We start from the raw sequence: 12,741 nt of genomic DNA, 5'->3' as shown, positions 1-12,741 counted from the left end.
AAACACTCGGTACCAGAGTTGACACCAAGAACCAGCGAGTGCTAATCTTAGTCCCGTGGCTGTGTCCCACCGAGAGAGATGGAAGCAGACACTTGACTTCGGCTCCTGCTTCAACATCAGATTTGTCCATAAACAGAAAACCATGAGGATAATGAAATCAAAGGAAAGGACATCTCCTTCTCTAGTTCATGGCTCTCAAAAGCAATTTAAAAGCAGGGTCCTGCTAGGCTTTGCTTGCAGACCAGCTCCTACACATGGCTGGGGTGGTGGGAGCCTGGCTGAGCACTTCTGGGGCCCACGAGGGCCTAGAGCTCACGTCCCTGAGACAGCACTTGTGGTCATGGTCACCCACATCATGGACTTGCGGCCAAGGCCAGCCCTGCAGTGCAGCTGTGTTACCCTGAGGGGCGTCTCAAACTCCAGACGTCTCACACACACAACCTGGTCTCATCTGGCCTTCCAGGGTCTGGTCTGCAGCCAGAAGCAGCAGGGTAAACCGCCACAAGGCTGAATTTCATCCCTACGAGCTGATCTTAGTCCTCAGCACTCACTCTTCACTGTAACAGCCTCTCGAGCCTCACCTTCAGCCTAGGGGAGCCCAGCAATAGGGTTACTGAGTTGCTATCCCTCCTCCCCAAACCAGTAAGTGAGGTCTGAGTTCTGTCCCTGAGGGCAGAAAGGACTTGTGACTGAAGCAGACAGACTCCGGCACTCTGCACAGGGTGGGGAGAATCTGCGGCGCTTCTGGCAACAGGAGCGGCTAGAATCATATCCAGTCTTCTGACCAGGACCTCAGCAGACTGGGGAGGACACTTCCGGGGGCCCGGCCAGTGAGTTTTCAAACACATTCCATAATGGTCTATGAGACATTTAGAAAAAATTTATTTGAACATATGAAAAGAAACTTTAGGGAACCCAATAAAACAGAGAAGTTCCTCTCCTCAGTGCTGGGGGCCACGCTCACAGGATTCCCTGACCTGTACCAAGTGCTGGGTGCAAGCTCGCGATGCCAGTGGTTCAGCCTTGCTCCCTGAGCTGTGGGCGTGGCCTGTGTCCCGGTGGGACGCAGCCCACCCCCGGGGAGGAAAGCCAGGCAGGCGGACTCGGCGACGCTGGCCCCCATCCACGCCCCTTGGCACAGCTTCAGGGTGTGTGTCTGAACGACACGCCGGACCACAGGCTCACAGCCCTGGCAGCTTCTAAAGGTGCCCGCGTGGCTCCGCAGAGGGCTGGATGATTTTCCTTTCATTGGTCGCATCTGGACTTTTACAGATGTTGACAGAGAGGAAGCGCAAAGATGCTGATGTCACCGAACTTTGGCACCAACTAGGTCCTGTGGTGAGGAGGGGTCACCTGGCCGCCCCCATGGCCTCCTCTCCGCTCACCGCCCTCTGCCGGGAAGGCTTCCTCCAAACCAGGCACGGAAGGCACGGTGCCAACTCAGCAGTTCACAGAGCCAGGCTAGTGGATGGGCCTGAACGGGAAGGTCATGCCTGAGATGAAGGTGTGCCCAGGGTGCGTGGGCAGGGCAGGGTGGGCAGCTGGGTGGGCTGGCACGGCCCCGTAGCCCAGTGGGGGCGTGTGGATGTGGGGGTAGAACCCAGGGGGGAGCGCCGTGTGGGGCGATTGCTGCACGGGTCCCGAGATCACCAGCTGGAGCAGGCTGCGGAAACAAGGAGAGGGGTTAGGGTGCGCTGGCTCCAACCACGCCGCCCGCCTGCCCAGGGCCACTGCAGGGAGGCAGCGGGCGGCTGACGGCACCAGGCCTCTGGGTGAGGAAGGCTGTGTGCCCAGGGGGACGGAGGGGGTGACCTGGAGGCGGTGGGATGTGGACTGGGGGGGCCTGGAGAGGGAAAGGCCACGGCGGGAAACGCCAGGACCCTGTCCACAGTGCTGGGAAGCAGGGGCCCTGCGGTCCACAGGACCCTGCCCACAGCGCCGGGAAGCAGGGGCCCTGCGGTCCACGGGCATTTCGGACACAGCCTCGGCGTCTGTGGTTCAGGGACGACCGCGGATCACTGTCTGTCTGTTTCAGCCTCAGCCATCCATACCCAGGGGGGTCATTGTGACGGAGGGCCACGCTTCTCCGAGGCATTCCGAATGGCTGAGTCCCAGCTGAACGCCAAGCACAGCCACAAGGCAGCTGGCCTTGGACGTGACCCTCACATCCAGTGTCCTCAGAGGTGGCCCAGGCCTGGACCCAGTCCTCAACCACTCTCAGGGCCCCCTCCCGTCCCACTCCCACCCCGGGAGCCTTATTCCTCCCCTCCTGAACTCCCTTCCTCCCGGGTCTGCACCCTCCTCTCTGCAGTTCAGGACGTCCACAGCCTCTGCCTCCCAAGAAGTCCTCCTCCCTCCTGAATTCAATGTCACCTCCACTGCTGGCCCCTTCTGGACCCCCTGGGAGAGTCTCCTCTCTTTTCTCTTGTCCTATCTGACCCGCCCTCCCCTCCCAGCACAATCAGCAGGGCGTCTTAACCTCCTTACCACCTCTAGCTCGGCCGCAAGGACTCAGCCTAAACACCAATCCCCTCCTTCAGGGCTTCCTCCCCAGCCCCGCTCCCCTGACCTCTGCTCTCCCAGCCTCACCCCAGGGTCTCCACTGTCTCACACAGCCAGGGAATCCCGCCTGCCAGGCCCCCTCCATGCCCCCCAGCTTCCCTGTCGCCCGGGGCCGCGCCGTCCCCTCACACGGCCCTGCTCCACTGCTGGAGTATCTCCAGTGGGACCACTTCATTCCCCTAGGAACCACTGCATTTCATCCTCTCTGTTTCACCCCCCAGACATCCGCCCGGAGCCCCCCGGCCCCTCTTGCCAGCAGCCTGGGGAATAGCCCCTGGCCCATCCTTTGGCCTCAAGTTCAGCCTGCGCTCAGCGGTCACACCTGCCTGCCCTCCTGGGCCCCAGCGGGGCTGGGGGGTGGGGCCCTGGGCGGCTGGGCGCACACACTGTGAGTATGCCCAGCCGCCGGGCACACTCACCTCTGTCCTCACTGCCTGCCAATGATGGCCCTGGAGCCTCACCATCTGTGTTAACAACCAAGGGGAAGGAACATTCCTCCATATTGAAAAACCCTCGGAAAGAAGATTAATCATCCAACTAACTTGGCCGTTCTCATTCCTGTAAACCCGCCCACCTGCTCGCTGCGTTCACATATACATTTACTGTTTTTAGCGAAGACACACAATCTCTGGCCACCTCATGCGAAGAACTGACTCATTGGAAGAGATCCTGATGCTGGGAAAGATTGAAGGCAGAAGGAGAAGGGCACGACAGAGGATGAGATGTTGGATGGCATCATTGCCTTGACGGGCATTAGTTCGAGCAAGTTCCGGGAGTTGGTGATGGACACGGGAACGGGTGCTGCAGTCCACGGGGACACAAAGAGCCAGACACGACTGAGCAACCGAACTGATCAGTGCTCCATGCTTCTGATGTAACATTACCAATTTCCTAAGTGTCCCTGTGGATGGGAGGGCCAGGTTGCTTCCAGCTTCTTTGCTACTAGTGATACTGCCTTTGCATGAAACAGCTTTGTACACACAGTTCTTTGCTTCTTAGATTCAATGAAATTAACCTGATTCCGAGAAACCCCTGAGTTACAAGGTGACGGGAGACAGGACAGCAGCGAATGCTTCTGAGGTGCTTCCTGCCTATCAAGAGCTGTGCTACAAGCTTCCTGTGTTTTTACTCAATTAATCGTCACAAAAATCCCATGATCGGGAGCAGGGCACGGGAGGCAGGGGGGGCCCGAGGCAGGTGCCATGGTTTTCTTGATTTTACAGAGAAAACGGAGGGAGCGAGAACGTGCCTGAGGTCATACAGACAGGAAGTGGCAAGGCTGGAATTCTTACCAGCAGCTGTGCGACCACACGGTTCCTGCTCCTCACCACTTTTACCACGGCTTTCCCCCAAATTAGGACAAGAACCATGACCACTGAGGGGGAGACTGCCGGGCACCGTGGACAAGGAACTCTGCAAACGCCACCTCGTTTAAACCTGACTGTGACCCTGGAGGCACATAAATCAGCGGAGGGGGAAACTGAGGTGACAAGGCGGCCCAGCGCCGCTACAAACCACAGGCAGAACCGCACTCGGAACCTGGTCTGTGGCACCCAATGTCAGGGTGCTGGCCTAACCCACACGCTGTGGCCCAGGGCATGTCCCTGTCCTGCCCCCCTAAGGGCTGTGCCACCATAATGTCACCAATGGTGACACAAGAGCACCACGACACACACCCACAATGACTTCATCAGCAATGGACACTCAGGGGCTTCCCTGGTGGCTCAAATGGTAAAGCATCTGCCTGCGCGGCAGGAGACTAGCAGGACATGCAGGTTCCAGCCCTGGGCTGGGAAGATCCCCTGGAGAAGGAAATGGCTGCCCACTCCAGTGTTCTTGCCTGGAGAGTTTGATGGACAGAGGAGCCTGGCGGGCTACAGTCCATGGGGTCGCAGAGAGTCAGACACGACTGAGCAACTAAATAACAACAACATCAACGGACACTCCAGCTCACTCCAGCTTCTTCACTGACGTCCAGCAAGACGGCCGCTTTTCTCACCCTCCCGATGGGCGCTCTGCTGGGGCTTCCTCTCCTGTGCATTACGCTATCACATCTACCCCCTCCCCCAACTGATCGGCAGGTCCTGGGGGGGTCCCTTACACACAGAAGCCCTAGACCCTGCAGGCCAGCTCTACCCAAGGAAGCCAGGACAAGGGGTCCGCCCTGCCCTGCGCACCCCCCACCCCTGCCTCTACCCCCACGCCAGCCCAGCCGGAAGTCTGGGGAGGGCACTTACTTATTATGAGGCAGCCTGGAGCACAGGGTTCTCAGGTCGTCTGAAATTAAAGGGACAGAGAATTAAGGAACAGCCGGGAGACGACAAGGGGAGAAGCTCCCGGATGTTCAAGGCCGCCGGCAGGATAGTCACAGTGCCTCACTCTCATCTACCACTGCTCGGAAACTGGGTTCTCGTTTTTCTTCCCTATTTGCTTTAACACGCCAGGCCCCCAAGAGAAGACATCACTTAGGAAAGGGGGCGGCTCTGCTGAGAACCCATCAGATGGCTGGGGAAGGGCCCAGAGACAGCGGATCAAGGCTAAGAGGGAGATATGAAGCACACGGGTCACCCGTGGGGCTGCCGTCAAGGGCTGGGAGCCGGCGCTCGAAGAGCAAAGGCGGGCGTGGCATCAACACCAGGTCATGCTCCCGGGCGAGTTCCAGCACTGAACATAGGAGAACTGAGGAACCCTCTAAACAGGTGATGGGAATGTTTCCTGCACTTGATCATGCATTCCACTGTATATAAATTATGCCACAATAGAAAAGAACTGCACGAAAAAAAGATTCCCTTGGAGGAAGGACATGAAGCTGTTATTATCCATGCTCTGGAGGAGTCCCGGGTCTGGGCAAAACAGCCAGGAGACACCTGGATGTCTCGCTGTGGGGTTCTACCTGGAGGCGTCCCGGGACTTCTGCCCTCCTCCATTCAGTCACCAAAAAGCAAGACGATTTAAAACCAGAGGAAAGAAGTCTTTGTCCAGGAGACCCTATTTTCTGGTTGTTTTTTTTTTTTTCAATTCTTTTTTTAGGTTTTTTTTGGGGGGGGGAAGCCCCTATTTCCCTCCCCAGAGGGGGTAGCACCCCCCAAACCAGGGGGGCCTGGCCAGGCCATCACCCACCTCTCGTGCACAGCAGGGCCCCGGAGGCCATGGCCACCTGCAGAGCCTGTGCAAGCCGGTCCAGGGCGAGCTCGATCTCCTGGGAGGCGTTGAGGGGGTTCAGTTCATCGGCCAACCTGTTCACCTCCTCCACCAGCGGGACCATGTGGTCAAAGAGGACGAGCCCCAGGCGGCCGTACAGGTTCTTCTCGGTCAGGTGGGCCTGCAGCATCAGGAGCACCTGCAGCACGCTGAGGTGCAGCTTGGAGTACAGGAGGTGAGAGTCCCGCTCCGCCCCGCCCGAGTCCTTCGGGACTTTGGCGGCGACGTGGCCATTGGCTAAGGGGGTCTTCTTCTTCCTTTTGTGAGCCAGGGGGGCCTTCACGCACCAGCGGATCAATCCGGTGAGCGGCGTGAGCTCTAAAAATCCTATCGGGAGGTTGGCGGCAATTGGAGTATTCAGGAAGGTGATGAGGATCAACCTGGGGTCCTCCAAGATCCAGTTGACGATCATCTCAAGCAGGTCCAACGGGGGGATGAGATCATCTGCAAACAAAGATGCATTCATTCAGAAGGGTCCTCAGGGACAGGAGGAGATGGGAAGATGGACTTCCTAGCTCACAGGACTCACCACCCGATACCCTGTGCCTCTGTCCTCTCCTGAAGATGGTGTGCCTCTGACTCCTCTCCTGGAACAACCCCTCCTGAGGGCTGGTTCTCACCTGACTCAGCATCCTGGGACCCCCAGCCTGGCCACGGCAGGGCTCAAGAAACGTGTTAAGCCGAAAATTCCCAAGAACTCCATTATCCCTTGAAGATCCCATGTGTCAATTTAAATAAAAATCCACTCTCTGTAACTAGGGGGTTTTTATTCCATTGGAAAAGACCCTGGTGCTGGGAAAGATTGAAGGCAGGAGGAGATGAGGCCAATAGAGGATGAGATGGTTGGATGGCATCACCAACTCAATGGACATGAGTTTGAGCAGACTCTGGGAGATGGTGATGGACAGGGAAGCCTGGCGCGCTGCAGCCTATGGGGTCGCAGAGAGTCGGACACGGCTGAGTGACTGAACAACAGTAACGATCTATATCTAAAACCGCTGCCACACCTCCTCCCTCCCCGGGGAGTCGCTTTCATCCGTGTCTGGAGTCCCCTGTGGTCTATCGTGTGCGGTCAGCCAGGGACCTTGGGCACGACTCCTGCTGTCGGGTGCCAGGATCCATTCAGTCGCTGAAGCAGATATTCAGTGCCAGCCCTCGCTTCTGCCACCAGTTCATCACCTCTGTCACCAAATAGGTTTGGTGACCGTTATGGTGGCCTTCGGGGAGCAGCTCAGAGTCCAGACAGTGATCTGTCCGCTGCTAATGTTAGCTGCCAGCCTCTGTCTAAGCTAAGCCTGGCCTCCTGTGATCCCCGAGACCTGGGACATTCCACAGCAAAACAGAGACATTATAACAACAAATGCTGACACTCATTCTGAGTTAACCACGTGCCAGGCACCAGTCTCCTTCACATGGATTAACTCAACCCTCAAACAACTCATCTATTATATAAAGGATAAGGAAGCTGAGACACCGAGATGTGAAGTCATTTCCTCCAGACTCATTAAAAGTACACAGTGGGGCGACTTCTCCGGCAGTCCAGGGATTAAGACTCCTCCCTCCCAGTGCAGGGGGCCCAGACTAAATCCCTGGTCAGGGAAGATCCCACATGCCACATGGCGTGGCCAAAAAAAAAAAAAGTACATGGTGGGCCCAGACCTGACCCCAGGAGGCTTTTAACTGCGAGGCGACACCACCTATCCTGGGATGGCTGCACACTGCCCCTGGGCTGTCTGTGCACACAGCAGCAGACCCCCGGCCTCCTGTCCCCGGGGCTGTGCAGCCTTCAGCTCATGACAAAGCTAAGGCTGACGGAGTCCCTGCCAGGCTGCTGTGGTCCAGGGCCATGCTTGAGAGTGGAGAGCTGGGAGGAGTGAGCCCCACGTCGGTGTCAGCCCCCTAGATGCTCTTTCACAGGGGCCACTGGCCTCTCCCCTAAGATTATCTGCTGGTTTGCGAATGAACCGCCCATTCCCTGCTGCTATGAATGACGGTATCAGGAGGCAGCAGCTGTCTATGAGTTGGACTTGGCAAGGTAAACACTGGTGACTCTGAGTCTGTCCCCTCGACTTCACAAGACGTGTCCATCTGGGAAATGCCAAGTCTCAGACCCACTTTCCAGCAACCTAGCCCCTCCCCAGCCCCGCACACATCTCAGCTGAGGCATCTCCAGAGCCTGTACACAGCACTTGTACACATGTGCTCTGTGTACACACGTGTGTGTACCTGAGGAACCCATCTCCACAATCTTGCTTCGGGGAGACCTGAGTTCTCTGCACCCATCGGGCAGGAGGGTGTTGTTTGGTTAGGTGAGCTCCTTTCATTTTGGGGTTTTGGAGGTGGAGGCACCCCAGGTAGGCCTTCCCATTACCGGAGCGCTGGCCATGGCAACCACTGTGCTGCTGGCGGACTCCATGCCCGCCCTCTGGGCCACTGCCCTGCAGCCGGTGATTTCCGTGACTCCAAACTCATCACATTACACACATACAAACACAGAGAGCTTCTTGTATGCCAATCACACCTTGGCAGCGGTTTAAAAAAGAAAACAGACATCACTGACATATCAGACTGGCAAGCTGACATAAGAGGAAAATACCACGTCTCACATCCATTCGAGCACGCGAGTGGTATTCTGTGAACACTTTTTCCTTCTGCACATATTAATCCATTTATTAATCCAATGTTAAAACCAATTTCTGTTCTTGTTGCCCTGGAGCAACTGAAAAAAGGGCAACTGCGATGCGATGCGATGCTGTGAACTTGCTTGAACTAAATCTTTCCTATGAGAAGACAAAGGACCTGAACACTGTTCCCAGCTGTTGAGCGCTCTTGCCTCTGTGGAGAGGGCCAGGAAAGGTGCCCTGCCATGGTGGGGGTGCTGCCAAGTCCAGCCACCCATCCCCGACACCAGACCCTAGCTTGCTGGGCTGTTTGCCACCTGGACTGTTCAGAGTCAGCCAGATGGGATTCACTAAGGAGAGTTCCCCATTAGGAAATCCCAGAGATCTAAGTAGCCCGTGCCTTTAGCTTTTAGCCTGAAATAAGGTACACGTTGCAGAGGGAAAAATAAAAAGACAAAGCATTTGCTGGCTGGGTGGTCAGTGCACATACCACTGGCAGTCAGCTGAAGCCGTTTTGAGTACAACAACCTGTTTCAAGCTTACCTGATGACAGGTCGTACAGTGCGGTGACAGAGGTGATGAACTGGCAGCAGAAGCGAGGGCTGGCGCTGAACACCTGCTTCAGCGTCTGAACGGATCCTGGCACCAGGCAACAGTAGTCGTCCACGAGGGCCCGGGCCAACCGCACACAGCAGACCACAGGCGTCCGCTGGAAGGAAGCCACAGGCCATTAACTAGAGGTGCGGAGCACCCACGCACACGCAACCATGAACACACGGTGAAGATCAGAACCGGCAGGACCCCTCCCAGGCAGGGAAGAAGATGTGACCGGCTTACTCAGAAGCAGGGACTGGCAACTGAAAGCCTGCAGACCAAATCCTCCCTGCCACCTGCTTTTGTTTTACTGAAACACAGCCCTGCTCCTGTGCCACAAGGGCAGAGCTGAGGAGGGGTGACAGAGATCACAGGACCCACAAAGCCTAGGAGGCTGACTGTCTTGCCCTTTACCTGAAAGGCCTGCTGACCCCTGCTTTGAAGTCTACTTGGGAAAAATCATTCTTGACTTCAAGTGGGGAAATGACCGCTTTTGTAACCCTACAGGTAAGACTCTAAAGGTAAAAATGAACAGTTGGTATCACTTTGACGTGCTTTAGGAGTCTGTGAACTGTCATGTGACTTACCGCAGCACTGTCTCAATTTTTCTTACAATCTTCTCCCAGTACAGGTTCCTACACCACCACCCTCTGGTCCTTTTCCCCTCCTGGTCAGATGCCAACCTGTAGCCACATTCAGCAGTTGCTCAGGATGCCATAGTTCCAGGGCTGAAACAGGGCCTGGGTGTCAGGGTGTCGGCAGGGTGTCAGGCCAGGCTGTTCATTCAGGCGCTAAGCCAGCCATCTCTACACCTTTCCTCGGAGGAAGCTGCAGCGCGTGCCACGGGGTGTCAAACCCTGACCCAAGCCACAAGACCCTTTCCCGTTAACATCTGCTTTCACTTTGCTAGAATGCCAGTACAACAGCACCACAAGAGACAAATGGAAAATCACAGGATGAATTTCAAGGCGTTAAACTTGACTTAAGCTAGGTTGCCAAGGGATAGAGGTTATCTCAAGGTTAAAGACAACACGAGAGATGAGTTCAGGGGCCCCAAAAATCAGAATAGTGACAATTAAGGTACATTTCACTAAGATTTACCTGTGTGCTACAGAGAGCTACAGAGAACAATATGCATTTTTACTAGCCCAATGTTAAAGATGAATAAGATGATAGGAAAAAACATTGAGATAAATTTTTTAAAAACACAAATGTCGTCAAGTCCTTGGGAATGAAGCAAGTTTGAGAAACTGAATGTGGTAAATTCTGTTAACTTAGTTGAGGACCACGTTAATAAAAATTTTGAGTTAATAATTACTCTAAATAGATTAGGAATTTTTCAACAACTTTGAGTAACAAAAAAGCAAAACAAAATAGATCTTCCAAAAAACTACCTAACACACAATCTACTACGAGTGTGCAGAGTTGGCTCCAGTTGTGTCCGACTCTTTGTGGCCCCATGGACTGTAGCCTGCCAGGCTCCTCTGTCCATTGGATTCTCCAGGCAAGAATACTGCAGTGGGTTGCCATTTCCTCCTTCAGGAGATCTTCCCGACCCCGGGATCGAACCCATGTCTCTTATGTCTCCTGCATCTGCAGGCGGGTTTACCTTATTTCCCCTTAGATATTTAAAAATACTCTAGAAGGCTTCTATGTCCACATCCATTAGAAGAGCAATCAACTTAGAAGTGGCACTCTGGAACAACTCATAGGCTTACCGATCTAACTATAAAAAACAAGAAGACTGGAGTGGGTTGCCACTTTGTTCTCCAGGGGATATTCCCCACCCAGGGATCAAATGTGAGTTTCCTGCATCTCCTGTACCGGCAGGTGGATTTTTTTTTTTTTTTTTTAACTGAAGGATAATTAATGTACAGAATTTTGTTGTTTTCTGTGGATTCTTTAACATAGGGAAAAAAATTCTCTAGAAACCAAAGTGAAAGTGAAAGTGAAAGTCGCTCAGTTACGTCTGACTCTTTGCAACCCCATGGACTGTATAGTCCCTGGAATTCTCCAGACCAGAATATTGGAGTGGGTAGCCTTTCCCTTCTCCAGAGGATCTTCCAAACCCAGGGATTGAACCCACGTCTCCTGCGTGGTGGGCGGATTCTTTACTCGCTGAGCCACAAGGTAAGCCAGAGACTACTGGAGTGGGTAGCCTATCCCTTCTCCAGTGGATCTTCCCGACCCAGGGATGAACCGGGGTCTCCTGCATGCAGGCAAATTCTTTACCAACTGAGCTATGAGAGAAACATCTTCAGAGACTTGCAGAAGTACCTGGAGCCAGGACGCTGCACACTCCAACACTGGGATTCGACACACAGCCACTGCCATAGAGACAAGTTTTCCCAACAAGCTCATCCGGCTGTCATCCGCTTTGTTCCCTTGGGGACTGAAAAGGGATGAAAAAATAATCTGCCGGACAGAGTCCTTGGTTTGCTCCTGGAAATAATTGCACATGATTTCAAGAAGTTGGAGCTCCTGCAGTGAATTTAATCTCTGTAAAACAAATCCGGGAGAAGCGGGGAGAAACGAAGCGTATTAATTAATTCACACGGTAAGAAAACACACTATTTTCCCCCAGGGAACTTTTCACCTCCCTAAAGCCCGGGTCCCACGGAGTAGAACTCGATTGTTAAATGTAGGGAAATGTCCCTCTGCGTCATTATGCATCACCCTGTGGGATTCACGGTGACCTACGGTCTCTTCCTTTAACAAAACCTTGGAGACGCAGGGGTCACACACCCCGCAAAACGGGCAAATTGGCCGTTGCTGAAAGAACCAGGCCAAGGGCTAGGACGGAGCCGCTGCTGCGAAGGGAGCTCGCGGTGCGGTCGACGCTTGTCATCGGGAAGAAGGGAGCCGGGGTTCACGGATCGGGGCGGGGGGCCTGCCGGCCGCCCGGCGCACCTTGGGCTGCGCGCCGCGCTCCTTGGGCACCTGGAACACGAACTCCTCGAGCAGCTCCACGGGGCCCTTGTCCACGATGGGCAGCGGCGCGCTCTGCAGCTGGCTGCTGAAATAGATGTCCAGGTGGTACAGCACCTCCTTGGCGGCGCTCAGCGCGTCGCGGCGCAGCAGCGAGTGGCGGATGTCGCTCATGGTGCGGCCGCGACGGCCGGGTCGCCGGGAGCGCCGACGGACTTCCGCTCCGGGGCCCCGGCGGACGCGACAGCCACCGCCGCCGCCGCCGCCGCCGCCGAAACAAAGAGGCCGCGGCCCGGCCTCCGTCCGCCGACCCGGGCCTGCGCCGCGGCACCCGCCCGTCCTCCGCTGCCGCCGGCTCGGGCCCGTTCAGGGGGCCATCGCTGACCCCGCCGGCAGCCGGCGGGCGCCCCAGCTGCGCGTCGACAGCGCCACCGACAGCCCTGTGAATCAGACGCCGCGGGGCCGCGCTGCAGCGGAGTCGGAGCGCGGCGACGGCGGCCCGCAGGGGCCAAGCGCGGGCGGCGGCGAGGGCCCGCCCTCGGGGAGCGCGCCCCCTGGCGGCCCGGCCCGCAGAACGGAAGCGGAGGCTCCGCCCACCCTGACCCCGCCCCTGCCGACGGGGAACCACACCTCCCCACGCCCCGGCAAAGGCTCCCAGGGCCTGGTGACCCCCACCCACGCCCCAGAGACCCTCCCGGAGCTCCCCTCGCTTTCTCCACGCGGCGTTCAAAGCTTGCGCATCTGATTTCACCGAGCTTTTCCAAGGACAGGGTGGTGGTGCAGGGCCCTGGCTCAGGCCTCAGCCATTCATTCCCTTTTAAGATTCAATCTAGTC

At 56.0% G+C, this 12,741-nt stretch overlaps 1 protein-coding gene across 1 annotated transcript; it reads right to left on the bottom strand.

The window, feature by feature from the left end:
• Positions 1 to 860: 860 nt before the first annotated feature.
• On the bottom strand, positions 861 to 12,394 carry INTS15 (integrator complex subunit 15). The gene is made up of 6 exons (XM_055561918.1): positions 11,889 to 12,394; positions 11,256 to 11,477; positions 8,928 to 9,093; positions 5,683 to 6,207; positions 4,800 to 4,839; positions 861 to 1,663 (listed from the first exon to the last, which is right to left on the bottom strand). Exons 1-6 carry the CDS (start codon positions 12,078 to 12,080, stop codon positions 1,462 to 1,464), a joined length of 1,347 nt encoding a protein of 448 aa, XP_055417893.1. The 5' UTR covers positions 12,081 to 12,394; the 3' UTR covers positions 861 to 1,461.
• Positions 12,395 to 12,741: the final 347 nt, after the last annotated feature.

This window comes from Bubalus kerabau, chromosome 23, assembly GCF_029407905.1.
Source record: "Bubalus kerabau isolate K-KA32 ecotype Philippines breed swamp buffalo chromosome 23, PCC_UOA_SB_1v2, whole genome shotgun sequence".
In the NCBI taxonomy this organism is placed as follows: Eukaryota; Metazoa; Chordata; class Mammalia; order Artiodactyla; family Bovidae; genus Bubalus; species Bubalus kerabau.
Note: the sequence above shows the minus strand (reverse complement) of the source record. Positions and strands in the feature narration are given on the sequence as shown.